Source organism: Corylus avellana, chromosome ca2, assembly GCF_901000735.1.
Source record: "Corylus avellana chromosome ca2, CavTom2PMs-1.0".
NCBI lineage: Eukaryota > Viridiplantae > Streptophyta > Magnoliopsida > Fagales > Betulaceae > Corylus > Corylus avellana.
The window spans coordinates 15,037,522-15,055,946 of NC_081542.1; the positions used below are offsets into that span (position 1 = coordinate 15,037,522).

The following is an 18,425-nucleotide window of genomic DNA, read 5'->3' on the forward strand; positions in this document are numbered from 1 at the left end:
TAAATCAATTTGTTCAAGCCACTAAAGCAATCCGACGCTGTCCTCAAGAGATAGCTCAATCGGTTGGGATTACGCCTAATGAAGTGGATGTCACTTGTTTGAATCCTCCTCACTTTATAGTGTGGACATGTTAAAAAAAAAAAAAAAAATTCCAGTCCAACGCCAAATGACTCCAAAGTGTTTTTTGGTAGTAGGAGAGTGGTTACACGTGCAGCGGTGGGAGGTGAGTCTGGACCTCTCTATTAAATTATTATTAATAGGTGCCAGCCAAGGTAATGAAAGAACTAAAACACATACGTATTTGGTCGAGAGGTCGCTCGATTTGTGTGTGTGTGTGTTGTCAGTGTGTGTGGAGATTACCATTTCTGCACGTCTATTCTTCAAAGGTTCAGTCTGGTCTTTTTTTTTTAAGTAATTTTTTTTAATTTCTTTCTTTAAAAAGATAATATAAAGTTCACTTAAAAATACGTTAAGCAGTTTTTTTTTTTTTTTTTTAACAAATTATTTAAAAATCGCTTAAAACACTCTACATGAATTTTCAATGAAATAAGTGTGATAAATTGGTGTGAATTTACTCTCCACCATTAACGGAGAGAGCCATTTTCTTTGTGGAATAAAGATAAGCAAATCTCTGTCTCTCTCTCTGTCTCGAGGAATATTATTTTAGCAAATGGTTGGCGTACTTGGGTGCCAAGGAACATATTTCAAGTGAAGACAATTTTCTTGGAATCTGATATATATATATATATATATATATATATATATATATATATATGTGTGTGTGTGTGTGTGTGTGTGTGTGTGTGTGCGCGCATTGGAAGCTTGAGGTAGCTCAGAGAAAACCTTCTCTTGACTTTTGAGTCTTCATCATCCACTGGAGGTGAGTTATGGTGTTTTGCATGGCTGGTTAATTCTATGACTAGGAAAACTCTCTGCTGTTCATCCAGTTACCTTTTACTCCATCGTTTTCAATTCTTCCAAAAGTTGCCATTTTTTGTTGTTGTTGTAATGGATGGTGAATCACCACTTGTCTTTAGTTAAAAAAAATGATAAGTTTAATTATTTAATTAATATTCTACACTCTTTTCATTTCATTTTCTTTGTCATTTGTTTACCAGTTTATTTCTATTTTCAACGATTCTTTTACATAGTCCAGGTTTTAAGGAGTATTTTGTAAGGAAATTGTCTTCTGGGTTTTAATAATGACGCAAAAGAAACTGACAACTTTTATAGCCATGGCTGTTTGGTCTGAATTGTTGTTGAAGGATTTTTTGTTCTTCCGAAATTGGACATTTGAATGGACTTGTCGTCCAATAAAGCTCCCGATGGGGGAGAGAGAGTGGCTGCTAGCTAGTTCTTCATTTCTCTTCTCTTGTTCTAATTTCGATGATGTTCATTTTCCAAGAAAGCAGAAGAAAATAGCTTTAATTCCGGGCATCGCAATATTTCAGGCTAGGAGATTGTGAAAGCTCAATGGGTCAAACTACACCATTATAGTCCAGTGAGGCGGTTGTGATTATCTCTGTTTCATTGATGTCATCATTTGTTGATTTTCTATTTCATACTTTTAATCATACTTTACATCTGTCATCTGTGCCTTCTGGTCTATGATTTCTTTTTTTTTTTTGTTTCATTTTGGTTAGTTTTTGGTGGGTGATTTACTTGGGTCAACCGTTTGCAGCATTCTGATACGATTTTCTGTTGTTTTTCAGGGAGTGAGAGGAAGAAGATTGACGAAAATCCAGCATTTGTAAACATGTCTTCAGGCTCAGAGTCTTGGATCACATCTGTCTCATGCTTAAGCCCTGTGATTCAATCCTCTGAGGGCACCTCTGCTTCAATCACAACATTCCAATGGCTAAGATTCATTTTCCTCTCTCCATGTCCTCAAAGAACTCTGTTATCTTCCGTTGATGTCCTCTTCTTGCTGGCGCTCTTGGTATTTGCAGTTAAAAAGCTCTACTCAAAGTTCAGGGGATTAAGCTCTGAGCTCCACAAGCCCCTCATCAGAAACAACAGAGCTTCTCTGAGGACTTCACTTTGGTTTAAGCTCTCTCTGATTGTTAGTGGTCTTTTAGCATTCTGTTACACAATTATATGCATTTTAACATTTAGTAGAAGTACCCAATTGCCATGGAAGCTGGTTGATGGACTCTTCTGGTTAATCCAAGCCATAACTCATGCTGTAATCACAATCTTAGTCTTCCATGAAAAAAGATTTCGAGCTGTTACTCATCCTCTGTCGCTTCGAATTTATTGGGTTGCAAACTTCATTGTTACTGCATTGTTTATGGCCTCTGGGATTGCACGTTTGGTCTCTGTAGAAGAACCCCCAGACCCCAATTTGACATTGGATGATATAGTTTCTATAGTTTCTGTTCCATTTTCTGTGCTTCTTCTTGTTGCTGCAATTATTGGGTCTACTGGGATCACTGTGGCTAGAGAAAATGATCAAGTTATGGACGTGGAAACCAATTTATATGAACCCCTTTTGAGCAAATCTAATGTGACTGCCTTTGCTTCAGCTTCTATAATATCTAAGGCCTTTTGGCTTTGGATGAATCCCCTGCTGAGTAAAGGCTACAAATCCCCTCTCAAGATTGATGAAATCCCATCCCTTTCACCTGAACATAGAGCTGAAAAAATGGTAGCTCTCTTTGAATTGAATTGGCCTAAACCAGATGAAAAATCAAATCACCCGGTTCGAACCACATTGCTCCGGTGCTTTTGGAAGCATATCGCCTTCACCGCCTCCCTCGCAATCGTGCGGCTCTGTGTCATGTATGTAGGGCCTATTCTTATACAAAGTTTTGTGGATTTCACATCCGGGAAGGGAAACTCCCCTTATGAAGGATACTACCTTGTCTTGACTCTCCTTGTGGCAAAATTTGTTGAAGTTTTAACCACTCACCAATTTAACTTCAATCTTAAGAAGCTTGGAATGCTTATTCGATCCACTCTCATCACTTCCTTGTACAAGAAAGGCCTGAGGTTGACATGTTCAGCTCGGCAGGCTCATGGAGTTGGGCAGATTGTGAACTACATGGCTGTTGATGCGCAGCAGCTGTCTGATATGATGCTGCTACTGCTACATAGTATATGGTTGATGCCTTTGCAAGTTTCCGTTGCCTTGGTGCTCCTATATAACTACCTTGGCGCCTCGGTGATTACGGCGGTTCTTGGAATTGTTGGTGTCGTGATACTTGTTATTATGGGTACCCGGAGGAATAATCGGTTCCAATTCAATGTGATGAAAAATCGTGATTCAAGAATGAAGGCAACAAATGAGATGCTTAATTACATGCGAGTTATCAAGTTCCAGGCTTGGGAGGAAATCTTCAACAAGAGAATTCAAACTTTCCGTGAATCAGAGTTTGGATGGCTTACCAAGTTCATGTACTCGGTCTCTGCCAATATTGTTGTGATGTGGAGCACGCCATTATTGATATCAACTCTCACATTTGCTACTGCAACTTTCTTGGGAGTTAAACTTGATGCAGGGACAGTGTTCACAACTACAACGATCTTTAAAATCTTGCAGGAACCAATCAGGGCCTTCCCGCAATCAATGATCTCACTTTCACAAGCAATGATATCACTTGGGAGGTTGGATAAGTACATGATAAGCAGGGAATTGACAGAGGATTCAGTGGAGAGAGAGGAGGGATGTGATGGTGGAGTTGTGGTGGAGGTTAAAGATGGGATGTTTAGCTGGGATGATGAAAATGGCGAGGAGGCTTTGAAAAACATAAACTTTAAGATCAACAAAGGTGAGCTCACCGCTATTGTCGGGACTGTGGGATCTGGGAAGTCTTCTCTCCTAGCCTCAGTTCTTGGTGAGATGCACAAGATAACAGGAAAGGTATGGATTCTGATGGGGAAATTTCAGGAGTTATCTTTTTTGTTTGCCATGAATTTAGATGTTGTCTATGAGTTTCGTTGAAGAAAATTTTCTGTTATCATAGCTGCTGGTCTATGTTATGTATGTGCATTGTATTCTGTAAGCACAATTCATATTAGATCGTTTGGGATTTATCCAATTTTTCACCTTTATCTAGATATTTGCATGGCAGAAGCTTAATCAGAAACAACTAATGGAACCCTTGACATTTTGCGGGTAACAGGTCAGGGTTTGTGGGACAACTGCCTATGTTGCTCAAACATCATGGATTCAAAATGGCACCATTCAAGAGAACATCCTATTTGGTTTGCCAATGGACACAGAGAGATACAGGGAAGTCATTAGGGTCTGTTGCTTGGAAAAAGACATAGAAATGATGGAGTTTGGAGACCAAACTGAGATTGGAGAGCGTGGAATCAATTTGAGTGGTGGACAGAAGCAGAGAATCCAGCTTGCCAGGGCTGTATACCAGGATTGTGATATCTATCTTCTTGATGATGTCTTCAGCGCTGTTGATGCACATACTGGCTCAGAAATATTCAAGGTCTTATTTTTCACTTTCTCCCTAGTTTAGACATTCCATGGAAACATAATGATATATCTTTTAGTACACAAATGATTGGACACAACAAAGTTTGTCACGCTGCTGCATGTTACTGTCTTTTAAAATATAAACATGCTGCTTGTTCAAGTGTTGCTATTATATATTAGATGCCTCTTTTGATCTCCTTAAGACCATTGTATTAGAAAGTTGTTGTTTATGACCAAATTGTACTCATGCCTTTTCACAGGAATGTGTGAGAGGAGCTCTCAAGGACAAGACCATTTTACTTGTAACCCACCAAGTTGATTTCTTGCACAATGTGGATCTTATCTTAGTAAGTCTTTATTCTTCATACACTCTCACACATGCATGTGTTTCTCTATGTGTATTTTAAGCACTTCTTTTGGCTTATAATGCCAGGTCATGAGAGAGGGGATGATAGTGCAGTCAGGAAAGTACAATGATCTACTAGATTCTGGCATGGATTTCACAGCTCTAGTAGCTGCTCATGACACGTCCATGGAACTTGTTGAGGCAGGCACCACCATGCCAGGTGAAAGTTCCCCAAAATTACCAAAATCACCTCATACCCCTTCCAGCCATGGGGAAGCCAATGGTGAAAACAACTCTCTAGACCAGCAAAACTCCGACAAGGGTACTTCCAAGCTCATCAAAGAAGAGGAGAGAGAAACTGGCAAAGTGACCTTGCTTGTTTATAAACTTTACTGCACTGAGGCTTTCGGGTGGTGGGGTGTGGCACTAGTGCTGCTGCTGTCTCTGTTGTGGCAAGGATCTCAAATGGCGAGTGATTATTGGCTGGCATATGAAACTTCTGAAGATCGTGCTACGTCATTCAACCCTTCTTTGTTTATTTCTGTCTATGCAATCATCGCTGGTATCTCATTTCTTTTGATACTGATAAGGTCCTTCTTTGCTGCATATATGGGGCTTAAGACAGCCCAAATTTTCTTCACACAAATTCTTCACAGTATCTTGCACGCCCCCATGTCATTTTTTGACACCACACCTTCAGGAAGAGTTCTAAGTCGGGTAAGAAATCAAAGCATGTTAGTTTTTATTTTTGATTGTGTACAATACTCTTATTTATAGAGAAAGACTATGAACATTACAAGTCTTTTCAACTTCTACATTAACAACATTTGTAACTCTTGTCTCAATAGATCGTACTCCTATTGGGTGTAGACTGATGGAATTGTATTTCTATTTTCCCTCCTGCAGGCATCAACTGATCAGACCAACGTTGACCTCTTCCTCCCCTTTGTTATGAGCTTGACAGTTGCCATGTACATCACAGTCATCAGCATCTTCATTGTCACATGCCAGAATTCTTGGCCCACAGTATTCTTATTGCTTCCACTTGCATGGCTGAATTTCTGGTATCGGGTATGAGCTCTCGTTGTATTGTGCTCTCAACATTTATTGCTTCATGATAAATGCCATGTGCCCCCATAGGTGCTCACTCACTAGAATTTCATCAGCCAGAATACAGAACAAAAAAATCTAGTCTTTTTTTCTGACAGCTAAAATTCTAAATTTCTAAATTTCTGAAGGTAATCAAAACCCAATACATCTGACAGAAACAAGATCATGTGAATCTATATTGATATCCTTACATCTTGTGTTTCAGGGGTACTATCTTGCATCATCTCGCGAATTAACCCGTCTCGACTCAATCACAAAAGCCCCTGTCATCCATGATTTCTCAGAAAGTATATCTGGGGTTGTAACTATTCGGTCTTTCAGGAAGCAGGATGGGTTTTGTAAGGAAAATGTTAAGCGTGTTAATGCCAATTTACGTATGGACTTCCACAACATTGGATCCAATGAGTGGTTGGGTTTCCGTTTAGAACTTCTTGGGAGCTTGATCCTCTGCATTTCTGCTTTGTTCATGATCATTCTACCTAGCAATATTCTGAGACCTGGTATGAACGTTTAATACTTGTACATAGACACTTTTGAAATAGTTTTTGGGTCAATAATCAAGTGAAAGAGCTTATATGAGATTCTCAAAATTCAATATCTTGAAATATATGGGATAATATTTCTTTTGGGTGTTCTAAATCCCTTTCTGTTATGATTCTCTCATACTAGCTTAAGGTTTGTGATTTTAGGTAAACTCATGATGCAAGGTGTGAAAAATTGACCTAATTAATTTATTCTATCTTGCAGAGAATGTTGGTTTATCTCTGTCCTATGGATTGTCCCTGAACTCTGTGTTGTTCTGGGCCATATATATGAGCTGCTTTGTGGAAAATAGAATGGTGTCTGTTGAGCGGATAAAGCAATTTACCAATATTCCATCAGAACCAGCATGGGAAATTAAAGACCGTATTCCTCCTTCAAATTGGCCTATTCATGGCAATATTGACCTCAAAGACTTGCAGGTAACTGGCCTTCAACTAACAGTTTCATGTCTTCAAATTCCTAAAACATTATCATGCTTGTGACAAAAGAGCAAGTTAAAACTGGTTGTAAAATTACAACAATTTATGGTGATGCAGGTCAGATATCGTCCAAACACTCCTCTGGTTCTCAAAGGCATTACTCTAAGCATTAATGGGGGCGAAAAGATCGGTGTTGTTGGTCGAACAGGAAGTGGGAAGTCGACTTTGATCCAGGTTTTCTTTAGGCTGGTGGAACCTTCAGGAGGAAGAATAATTATAGATGACCTTGACATTTGCATGCTAGGGCTTCATGATCTTAGGTCTCGGTTCGGTATCATTCCTCAAGAACCTGTACTTTTTGAAGGAACAGTGAGAAGCAATATTGATCCAATTGGACAGTATTCAGATGAAGAGATATGGAAGGTATACATGCCACTCTTGCTTCCTGATTATTGCCATGAGCCAACTTGTGCTGGCCTTAGACATGCTTATTTCAGCAAAACATTTAGTAATATCCTTAACAAGAGCACATGACAATTAACATGGTTGGCCTGTATGCTCTCTATGTATAAGAAAAATGTCATATATAATTTGTTTGCACTAGCTGAGAGCTTATTACTTTTGTAGAGCCTGGAGCGCTGCCAACTTAAGGATGTGATGGCTGCAAAACCCGACAAACTCGATTCTTTAGGTACGCGAATTCGCCATTTTCTGCAGTCTGCTCTTCCAAAACCTATCTTAATCAGCCACTGAACAATTTCTTAATATGTTAAACTCCTCAGTTGCTGATAATGGAGACAATTGGAGTGTGGGGCAAAGGCAGCTTCTCTGTTTGGGCAGGGTTATGCTAAAGCACAGCAAAGTTTTGTTCATGGATGAGGCCACTGCTTCAGTTGATTCACAGACTGATGCTGTAATTCAAAGGATCATCCGGGAGGACTTTGCCGCCTGTACAATTATCAGCATTGCTCACAGAATACCCACAGTCATGGACTGCAATAGGGTTTTAGTAATAGATGCAGGTTTGTGCTTGTCTTTTTTTCTGCATAAAAAAAAAAAAAAATTCATTCTTTTGCATTGCTTATGGAGTTATTGTGATCTCATTACATTATTAGTCTAAACTTTTCTGAAAAAGATTTCTGGGTAGGAGAACATACCATACCAAAGAAGTATATCATTTCTTTTCCATAGGGACAACTGAGTTTTCATCCTTTCCATATGGTTCAAACTTCACATGTAGGCTCAAACTCTCTATCAACAAATGTAAACCAACATGTGAAATATTTAACTGATATGAGATGTGAATTGTGGAGTTAGAGTTCGAACTCACAATCTTTGGTTTTGATGCTCCAACATGTAGCTAATGTCTCTTTCTTTCCAAATTTTAACAGGGCGGGCAAAAGAATTCGATAAACCGTCTCGGTTGCTTGAGTGGCCATCACTTTTTGGGGCATTGGTTCAAGAGTATGCCAACCGCTCATCTGGACTGTAAGAAGAGAACCAGTACCAGTACCAGTCTGCTTTCCTACCATCTCATCCCCTAACCCAATTGCTGCTCTTGGCTCATTATCCAAGGGCGACCATCAGATCCCATTAAAAAGAGTATTGTCTTTGATGCATGGAGTAATTGGCATAATGTAGTAAAACATATGAATGTTATGGATAGCCATGGACATCCAATATTAGTGTTATTCAAGATCCTTTTTTTGGCAACACAAAAGCTGCTGATATCTATAATACAAGCTCTTTTCTTTGTACCAACCCCCCCACCCTCAAAAGTGAGTCCAAAGCGTGTGGGGCTTTTCTTCTGATGTTGCACCAAGCAGTGCCACTCACTGACATTCCATAGAATTGAGCATGGATTGTCCTAGTTACAACTTTTATTATAAGTTATAAGAAACTGAGTTGGCAGAATTAGGATCATTTCTAATTCAATTGAACGAGATAATATCTAGTTAGTTATATTAGAGGGGTATTTTTGTCTTCTCAAAAAGTGAAAAGACAAAAATACATCTCCAATATAATTAACTGGATACTGTCCAATTCAAATGAACTGGAGAGGATCTTATTCCGACTTAACAATGTATGTGTCACTTAATTTTAACTACTAAACAATCAAATTTAATTAACCATGTAGATTGCCATGTCAACTTGTATGGTCACGTGGCACTTATCACATCTGTTACAAAATAATTACATTTAATTGTAGCTGACGTGGTAGTGTTGTGCATTGCTACCTCAATTTGTAAGAAGATTGTAATAAAAGTCATAGTATTTTACCAAGCATTTTTCATAATATTCTATTCGTTGAAAGATAAACTCTTATATTTGAAGCTTGAAAAATACATAGAAATTGAAGACAATGATTTACTGATGGTTCGATGTTAGACATCTATCTACCACTAGGAATGCGAAAAAGCCCAAAAATGTTATATCTTACTCTTATTTCCTGATGATTTATATAATACAAATGACTCATATTTATAAGATAAAAGTGGTAGGTGAAGACAATACAATTAAGGTGAGAGAATACAAATACAACATGATTTAATTACACTCACACATATGAGAAATAATTTAAGAAGGACAATATAAACCTAATACAAAAGCCCTATATTCTAACATAACTTCTCCCCTTTCTACTTGTGCTACCTATTCTCCTCTGCAGGCATTGTAGCATACATCCATATTCAGCATATATCTTCTCAAGATATAGAAATTGAAAGCACTAAAAGGACATGCTACAAACTCCAAACCCTTTCTTTTCATTAGCTTAATGCACTTCATGAAAGATGAAAAACCAACCTCGCATCTTTACTTTAATTTTACCATTTGCTATAAATTCCATTCAATTTTTTTAACGAAACTCCACGTTATCGAGCGTAAAACATGATGTGTACATGTGTCTTTTGTGCCACAGACATTTTAGCACATCTCTGTAATGTGTCACTATATTATATGTGGTATAGGAATGCTCGTACATGCATGGTGGCACAAGGGGCATGTGTCGCATTTTTACGCACAGTGACATGGAGCTCCAGTAAAAAATTAAATAAAAGTTGGATGACAATGCTAAGTTGGTATTTCGGTTTAGAGCATATTTGAGATTGTGTTTGAAAAATAGAGCTTTTAAGTCAAAAAAACGCTTTATGAAAAAAGCTTCATTTTTAAGCTTTTGCCAAAAGTGTGTTTTGGTCATTTTTATGCTTTTTGAACCCTTAAAAGCGATTTCAATTATTTTTACCAAACATGTATTTTTTTTTTTCAAATGCATTCTTTTAAATGTTAAAATGCATTTTTATACCCTTTAAACGCACACACAAACATGCATTTAGAGTATGTTTGAAATTGCATTTGAAAAATATAGCTTTTAAGTCAAAACGGGTTTTTGGGCAAAAGCTTCATTTTTAAGCTTTTGGCAAAAGCTATATATATATATATATATATATATATATATATATTTTAAACAGACTTTTTGAGTGTTAAAAGCATTTTTATACACTTCAAACGCAATTCCAAATAGTGTTAAAAACACTTTTTCTTAAGGGCTTGTTTGTGTGTTTGTTTGAATGGTCTAAAATACGTTTTCAATAGGCAAATTAAGGGTATTTTCGGAAGTTTTTGGTCAAATTTGGTTTTGCCAGTGAAATGCACCGTTTTGAAGTCGTTCTCTTTCGCTTAAGCCCTAAACCCAACCCAAAACCCTTTTGTGCAGTCTTCTTGCCCTAGCCAAAAAAACCAGACCCTGAGAGAGAGAGATGGGAAGGTCACGAAGAAAATACAAGAAATCAAGGCCAAAGGTGCAAGTGGGACTGCCCAAGAAGAACCCTCACGTCTTCAAGCCGGCCTTCACTCTCCCTCCCAAGCTCCGAGCCCTGCTCGACCTAGATCCGCCCAAGTGGGACGACAAGGCCAGCGTCATCCAAAACTACAAGTCCTTCGGCGTCGTTTCCAACCCCAACTTGCTCGGCGTGCGGTCCCGCACCTCTCACATCATCGAGAGCGACTCTCTCCAGGTCCCTCCGCCGTCCCGTAAAAAACCTGAAGCCGAAGCCGAAGCCGAAGCCGAATCTGCCGAGCTCGAGCCGCTCGATTCCGGTAGCGATCTCGAAGAGGACGGTCTGTGATCTTTTTCCCCTTTTTTGATCCGTTTGTGCATTTCTTGAATAGGCTTTTGTTTGAGTTTTCTGTGCTAAAATTCCCAATTTTTACGGACTTGATTTTTCATCTGGTTTGTGTATTTAGTTTTCTAATTGCCGGGAAAGTCTGACTAAGAAATATTTGGCACTAACTTCTGGATGTATAACCATCAATTTGGACTAGGCTGAAGAATTGAATAAAGAACTTTTTATATGAACTCTTACGTTCTCAAGCTTTATGTAGAAACCATTTGGATTTAGTTGGTGAGTAAGCGTTCTTAGAAGCCTAAATGGTAGAGAAGAATCAAAAAATTCCCATTTATCTGCCTAAAGTGAATACTATTTATACAGTATGGTAAAGGGCCCCTCTATGATCGATGATCATAGAAATGAATAGAAAAAATGAAGAGATATTTTAATCTTGACCAACTTCATCGTGTTGCTCTGGTTACAAAGATGCATGAACTGTTTTATGAAGTATGTGTCCGGATAGCCCAAAGTCTCCATAGTTAGCTCTCGGCCTTCTGGTTGAAAAATAACGAGTACTCAACTGTCGCTAACTAGTATAGAAGACTGTCTATGTTAGGAGATAAACATGGCGATATAAGATATGATCCGAGGTTTATTCTGCAAGGGTAGGTCCAAAAGGCCCTGCCTTGTCGAGGTTCCCCGTCATAAAAAAAAAAAAAACTATTGTGACCACTACATAATGTGAGCTTAATTGTTGTATCAACCACTCACCCTTGTAACTATCATTGGATGTAAACTTAACAATTATGCTCATTATCAGGACTACTACACACTCACCCTTCTGATTACTACTAACTATTGTGACTATTACCCATTTGTCAGCTTAACTGTTATATCAACCACTTACCCTTTTAAGTACTATTGGATTAGCTACTTATGGTCATTATTGTGACTATTATTACTCAATGTGGGCTGAACTATTGTATCAACTAATCACCCTTCTTAGTGTTATTCAATGTAGACTTAACCACTTAACGTTCGCTATTGTGATTACTACCTAATGTGAGCTTAACTGTTATATCAACCGCTTACCCTTCTTAGTGTTATTCAAAGTAGACTTAACCACTTACGTTCGCTATTGTGATTACTACCCAATGTGAGCTTAACTGTTATATCAACCACTTACCCTTCTAACTACTATTCGAGGTAAACTCAGTAACTTACACTTATATGTGCATACTTTAAGAGTCTACCCCTCAAATTGGTCTTTCTGAATGTGGATTAGTTACTTTTAGAGATCCGGTGGTTGATGATATCCACTAATCGGAGGTTGTTATTTTGTGGGAAGTGATGGGTAGCTATTATAGGTTTAAAATCGATAATTCTCTCTTCATGGAACTTCCACTATGTTTTTCCATGCTGATCTCTGGAACTGAAAGGACTTGACTCCCCTTGGCATTCTTTGATAATGGTTGACTCCATGACTTCTCTTTGGGCCACATATAGATTTGAAATCGGCTCTGGGAAAGCAGCGAAGAGATGGAAAATCTGCACCTCCACAACCATTGACTGCAATCCAGCGCCTTCATATCAGTCGGCTGATAGATAAATATGGAGATGATTGCAAGGTAGGATACAATTTTAGATCTTAAAATCTGTGAAATTGGTGCTTTCCTTACTCAAGCTTCTTTTTCTTTTTTTTGTGTGCAGAGGATGTTCATGGATACAAAGCTAAATGCCATGCAGCATTCAGTTGCAACTCTGGAGAAACTTTGCAAAAGGTATCACATGCATAGAGATAAGAACCCCTTAATAGTTTCCAGTTGAGAACGACTTTTTGTTTTGATCGGCGATGTCTATGGGATCCCTTGGAACTACAGAATTTTATTTGGCTGTTTCAATTTTGTTGTATGATGATTCATATATATTTACTAGTGATGAAGAAAGGCAACTTAGCTTAATGTTAAATGATTATTGATCTATGTGCGCGTATGTGCGTGTATGATGAGCCTATCCAAAGCCAATTTTTAAGTTGGTCTGTGTTTGATTTACCAGTGATAAAGTAAAGCAATTTAGCTCAATGTTGCTGGTAATAATAAAGTGAAATAGGTGATTTGTCTTGTTTCTCTGGGTTGCTTTGCAATCCACCGGATCAATGCCTTATTAATCTGGTGTGTTTTGTCGTAAAATATTTGTTAGGGAAAAATATAATTTAGCCCCCCAAATTACTAGCCATTTTTATTTTAGCCCCATAATGTTTAAAAGTGATAAAGTAGCCTCTCAAATTACCAAACAGTTATAATTTGGCCATTCTGTTAGTCATTACCGTCAAATAGGATGGCAAATTCAAAATTATGTCGTTTTGGTAAGGTTAAGTTACTAAAATGCCATTTTAGAAAGAAAAAAAAAAATCAATTTAAAAAATCAATCCTCGTTTTGAGAAAAAATAAAATAAAAATTGAGTGGTTTAGGGGTGGCTCGCCGGCCACCCCAATGGCCTATGGGGTGGCTGCCCGCGAGCCACCCCCACAGGCCGAGCCACCCCCAAACCTGTGGGTGGCTCCCTGGCAACCCCCATGGCCTATGGGGTGGTCGGTGAGCCACCCCTAAACCACTAGTTTTCTTTTTTCTTTTTCTTTTTATTTTTTTATTTTTTTTATTTTAATATCTTTTTCTTTTTCTTTCTTTCCTTAAAATGACGTCGTTTTGAGGGTATTTTTTAAATTGATTTTTTTTTTTTCAAAATGGCATTTTAATAACTTAATCTTGCCAAAACGACATAATTTCGAATTTTTCATTCTATTTGACAGTAATGACTAACGGAGTGGCCAAATTGCAACTGTTTGGTAGTTTGGATGGCTACTTTATCACTTTTTGAACATTAGAGGGCTAAAATAAAAATAGCTGGTAGTTTGGGGGATTAAATTATATTTTTTCCTATTTTTTTATTTTTATGTTTAGCACGATATAAAATATTGATCAATTTGAAAATATTTTTAGTTAACTAAAGAAAATAACCTTTACACATCGTAAAATGATATATTGTTCCATACCATCCAGCAGGCGATTATGAGAGGATTTCTTATAAGGCCTATTTATGTGAGCAATTTTTGGACTGCTTGAACACCTCTTTAGACAAATGAATCCTACGAGGGTCCTCTCAGTTTTTGAGCTGCCTGAACACCTGTTCAGACAAATGGATTCTACAAGGGTTCTCTCGCAATTGCTGGCCCATATTCCTTACACTTGCATCATATTTTAATCTCACCTAGGAAGGTGTAATAGTCTCACTATTTTCCTTGAATTATATGAAAATATAAAAAGTATTTGACAAATTTTTATCCAAACCAAACGTTGCATTTTTTGGGTTGCAAACAAACAATAAAAAATAGCCAAACTTTCCAAGAGAATATTTTACGGAAAAATGAACAGAGTTATTTGTTCCTTGTTTTAATTTGTTATTGTAAACCAATATGCATATCAAACTATATCCATTTGGTCAAGCACTAGAATCACAAACCATTTCACTATATACGCTAAAACAATGTACAGATTTTATTCCAGATCAGAGAATCTACAAGAAATATTAACACTAGAACAGCCTAGGAATCATAGCACTAGAACAGACTAGGAATGGCATTGCATAATTAGACACCCATAAATGCCCTACACTGGCCGCCCCAGTAATCTTTTATCTGACGAATCCTTTCCACTCTTTCTCTTTGAAGCCGCGCCTCCCAGTACTCGGGGCAACTGTTCAAACAATTGTAATAAGTACACCGTTAAATATAATAAAACAAAGTATTTTCATTGGCAAAATATGCCCATTCAATCTTTTGTTATTTTGATTTTCTATGTTTTCTTAAACATAAGCCATAACTGAAGGAATTAAAAGAAACACTACCTCCTGCTTAATAGAATATTAAGCTCATCCAAGTGTACAGCACCTTCATAAACTCTAGCCTGAAATCAACAAAAAATAGTTCATTATTTTTATTGCAAATTGTGCACAACAACCCAGAACTTCATGGTGCATAAGCCCATAAATGATTATATTCTATTTATTCACTTCTAAGTGCATTCACATCGGGCTTAGCAAATTTTTACTGCCGATTGACTTACCTCTCGACATAGAGGGCATTTTGCTTTAGGCTCTGCTGCCTTTAGGCCATCAACAATAGTGACCGATGCGGCCGAGCAAGCACACATGTAGCAGAATATGTGACCACAAGTGAGGGAAACCGGATCAAAGACTGTGTCCTGCTTCCAAAATCACATTAAATCATTAACAAGGGGCCTCACTGCTTCAATTTAACATGTTATCAGAGCAAAGATACTGAATTCAAACTTTGTCTCCGTTATATGTACACAATATGCATACGGAAAATTACCAAGCATATGGAACAAGTGAGGGCAATATCGACTTTGACGGAATCGAAGAGCTCACAAGTAAGTGAGGGTTGGCCATCATCATCATATGTGAGGTTGCATCCCTCAAACAAAGCTGATGCCTTGCTATAATTGACCTTGCTTTCCCTTAGATTGATGTGGAAAGCCATGAGCTCACACAGCCAAGGACTTTGAAGAATTTCAATATGCTTGCTTTGAGCTTGTGACTTGAAGGCCTGACCTTGCTTAGAGTAATGAACCTGTGCTCAAAATTAATGACACTTAAGTAAATTCATAAAGAAAAACCAAAGCCAAATTGAATGAGATGACGTGACAGTGAAAATCAGCCCTTACTATGTCTTCTTTTACAAATCTTTGCTGATACAAATGCTGATTGTCAGTATTAAGTCATCCCAGTTGTATAAAAGTTCACAAAGCGGGATAGATATACCTTATCGTATTTCTTAAGTATTTTTCGGATTGCAACCGCGTTGATAAGTGCGTAAGTAACGAGGTCCTTTCCTTCTTGGATTAAGGTAACATGGTTATTTTGTAGCTTGGCTTTGAACCAAATAAAGTACTTCCGAAACCCAGAAGCAAGATGTAGCTCAAGCAATTTCTGGGCACGCTTATTAAAGCAACCTACTACTGCAGACATTTCCTTGAGAAGAGAAGGAAAGAAGGTTCCATCGCACACTACACATATCCAAACACAACAAATCAAAACCTTTTAACTTCTTTTGTCTCATTTCTTGGAATCTAAATCCTTATTTATCTAACAAGATCATTAAAATAGTAGTGGAGAGAAGGAAGTGTGATTAGAGGATTATAATTAATTTACAAAAAACAAAGAATCCATTCGTTTCCCAAGCACAAACTTTTCTACAACTAATCTTAAAGAAAAACATGTTTATGGGAAAAGCAGAAATATTGGAAATTATCAAGGATCGATGAAAAACAGAGTCATCATATATGGACAAGAACACAGACACAGAGACAAAAGGAAAAGGAACAAAAGGTGATATGTCATATGTTCTACAGCCTGCATATTCACTTGTCTTGTCTGCTGCAATTGATTCTACTTCTGGTAAATGCGGCTCCCCAATATCAATTCCCACTAAAAATTATTAGCTTAAAAAAGAAAAAAGAAAGCTTCCATTCATTATCAAATTTGGTAATATGATTTGGACAAAAAAAAAAATTGAGAAAATTAAAGCTAAGAGGTTTTCTTCTGAGGAATCATGCAAGGAAAAGATATGTAATATTTGACATTATTTCATATATTAAAAAAAAAAAAAAACAAACAAACAAACAAATTCAAGTATATAATACATGCAAAACTGCAAAAAGAGAAGAAAAAAAAAATCACCACCTTAATTAAAATCCAACAGATTGGCCAAAAACCAATGTTGATAAGGGAAAGGCGTGAAAACCCAGAAAGATTAGATAAAGAAAGATTCAAAATAAACTACATAACATGAACAAATTAAGATGTAAAATAGTTTTTTTTTTTTCTTTTTCCAGATGATGATTACCTGGGCAATGGTGAGGGCATGTTTGGGTGTCATGGAGTCCATCAATGGCATTATCGGAATGAAAATCGCTCCGGCACTTCTTCAAAATCTTCTTAAGCTTCTTGAAGCCAAGCCCAGGAAGTTTTTTCTCTTGGCCTTGCATGTACTCCTGGTATTTCTTGCAAAACTTCATCTTAATTCGATCCTCACTGACAACAATATCTCCTCAATTTCTTTTCTTTTTTCAACAAAGATTGATTTTGATAATATAAATGTAACCCAACAGAGAATGCATGTGAATCCTCTGTTTCTGTCTGTTCTCTCTCTCTCTCTCTCTCTCTTTGTATGTGGGAAATGATGGCGACATGGACTGGTTAGAGAGCATTAATTTGAAGCAAAAAAACTGATTCCCGAGAGAAAAAGTCAATTTATCGGAAGTTTCTCCTCCACAGCTTTAACCAACTTTATCACGCAGAAGAAGATGCGTTTCCTTGTGAAAACTGACTGATAATCCAAGCACTCAAGAGTAAATTCTGAGGAATTTACACACTAATTTATAATCATTTATGTGAGACGACAAAAGTATTACTACTCTTTTAGTATTAAATAGATTTTTACAATTCCCATTAAATGTTTAAGACCTTATTAATAATATATCAATTTTTGTTACTTCATATTGTTTGAAGTTAGTAATTATGATTTTACATTCCAAATTTGAGTTTCATGATTCATGAACATCTTAGGGTACTATAACTTTTTTATCATAATTTTTTTAATTGATCTGGCAGTCTGCATGACACTTACGAGTACAATACATACTAAACAATTAAATATGTTATATGCTTATTAAAATTTGGTTATTTAACCTTTTTTTTAAAAAAAAAAAAAAATTGATTATTAAAGGAGTAGTAAAACTTTTACTACAAAAGTGCTACACATATTTTTCTCCTCCTCTTACTTTTCATAATCACCATTGGATATGTGAGGCCTATGTGTGAGACCCATCTGACCCGATTCAATAATAATTTTAAAAGTAAAAATATGAGAGAAGGACTATAAAAGAAAAGAAAAGAAAAAAAAAAACATTTTCCAAGTTGGTAAAACGATTAAGCAAAAAATCTGACTTGTCAGTTTAATCAATTAGTGACTAATTTATCAACCATACACTTTTAATCATTTCACTAATTATGCAAATTGTAGTACCCTAAGCATTTTTTTTCTTCACTCATATGGCATCATGTGGCTCTCATATGAATTGTTATATGAGTTTGTAACGAAATTGTAATACTCTGAGCATTTTTAAGAAAGAAACTCCCAAGGCTATTTGATTCAATTTGATTTTAGACGTGGTTGGTGAAGGAAATAGCCCATCATCAAGAGGTTAAATATACTATTTAGCTTAGATTAATTAGTCACAGTTTTGTGTATTTGATACGTAGCCCAAATATAGGCGTGAAAGTTTGAGATGAAGCAAGCAATTAAGTCAATTAAAGTTCGGAGAAATATACAAGAGATATCACTTTTGCCAAATGTTTATGAATCGTCTACTTTTCATATTTATAG

At 36.9% G+C, this 18,425-nt stretch overlaps 3 protein-coding genes across 4 annotated transcripts; 2 read left to right on the top strand and 1 right to left on the bottom strand.

Annotated features, from left to right (window-relative positions):
* Positions 1-776: 776 nt before the first annotated feature.
* LOC132170298 (ABC transporter C family member 4) lies at positions 777-8,611 on the top strand. Of its 2 annotated transcripts, none has more exons than XM_059581223.1 (12): positions 777-880; positions 1,713-3,862; positions 4,125-4,445; positions 4,693-4,779; positions 4,866-5,495; positions 5,685-5,849; positions 6,094-6,388; positions 6,636-6,850; positions 6,968-7,273; positions 7,478-7,541; positions 7,633-7,872; positions 8,242-8,611. In XM_059581223.1, the coding sequence occupies exons 2-12, from the start codon at positions 1,757-1,759 to the stop codon at positions 8,340-8,342; spliced, it is 4,530 nt and encodes a 1,509-aa protein (XP_059437206.1). In that variant the 5' UTR covers positions 777-880; positions 1,713-1,756; the 3' UTR covers positions 8,343-8,611. The 2 variants fall into 2 exon arrangements, with proteins under 2 accessions (XP_059437206.1, XP_059437207.1); XM_059581224.1 differs by lacking the exon at positions 777-880 and adding an exon at positions 1,227-1,509.
* Positions 8,612-10,541: 1,930 nt separating this feature from the next.
* On the top strand, positions 10,542-12,941 carry LOC132170372 (nucleolar protein 16). The gene is made up of 3 exons (XM_059581329.1): positions 10,542-10,969; positions 12,466-12,587; positions 12,670-12,941. Exons 1-3 carry the CDS (start codon positions 10,609-10,611, stop codon positions 12,784-12,786), a joined length of 600 nt encoding a protein of 199 aa, XP_059437312.1. The 5' UTR covers positions 10,542-10,608; the 3' UTR covers positions 12,787-12,941.
* Positions 12,942-14,491: 1,550 nt separating this feature from the next.
* Positions 14,492-17,370, bottom strand: LOC132170373 (probable E3 ubiquitin-protein ligase BAH1-like 1). The gene is made up of 6 exons (XM_059581330.1): positions 16,884-17,370; positions 15,800-16,044; positions 15,351-15,608; positions 15,082-15,219; positions 14,864-14,922; positions 14,492-14,712 (listed from the first exon to the last, which is right to left on the bottom strand). The coding sequence occupies exons 1-6, from the start codon at positions 17,053-17,055 to the stop codon at positions 14,607-14,609; spliced, it is 978 nt and encodes a 325-aa protein (XP_059437313.1). The 5' UTR covers positions 17,056-17,370; the 3' UTR covers positions 14,492-14,606.
* Between the last annotated feature and the right edge of the window lie 1,055 nt (positions 17,371-18,425).

Excerpts from the sequence above, each read along its gene's own strand:
- LOC132170298 (XM_059581223.1), top strand. The coding sequence starts at position 1,757 with ATGTCTTCAGGCTCAGAGTCTTGGATCACATCTGTCTCATGCTTAAGC. Across the intron at positions 4,446-4,692 it reads CTGGCTCAGAAATATTCAAG|GAATGTGTGAGAGGAGCTCT; the intron begins GTCTTATTTTTC and ends GCCTTTTCACAG. Across the intron at positions 7,274-7,477 it reads CAGATGAAGAGATATGGAAG|AGCCTGGAGCGCTGCCAACT; the intron begins GTATACATGCCA and ends TTACTTTTGTAG.
- LOC132170372 (XM_059581329.1), top strand. The coding sequence starts at position 10,609 with ATGGGAAGGTCACGAAGAAAATACAAGAAATCAAGGCCAAAGGTGCAA. Across the intron at positions 10,970-12,465 it reads TAGCGATCTCGAAGAGGACG|ATTTGAAATCGGCTCTGGGA; the intron begins GTCTGTGATCTT and ends GGCCACATATAG. Across the intron at positions 12,588-12,669 it reads AATATGGAGATGATTGCAAG|AGGATGTTCATGGATACAAA; the intron begins GTAGGATACAAT and ends TTTTGTGTGCAG.
- LOC132170373 (XM_059581330.1), bottom strand. The coding sequence starts at position 17,055 with ATGAAGTTTTGCAAGAAATACCAGGAGTACATGCAAGGCCAAGAGAAA. Across the intron at positions 16,045-16,883 it reads ATGCCCTCACCATTGCCCAG|TGTGCGATGGAACCTTCTTT; the intron begins GTAATCATCATC and ends GGATATGTGTAG. Across the intron at positions 15,609-15,799 it reads TACTTAAGAAATACGATAAG|GTTCATTACTCTAAGCAAGG; the intron begins GTATATCTATCC and ends TTTTGAGCACAG.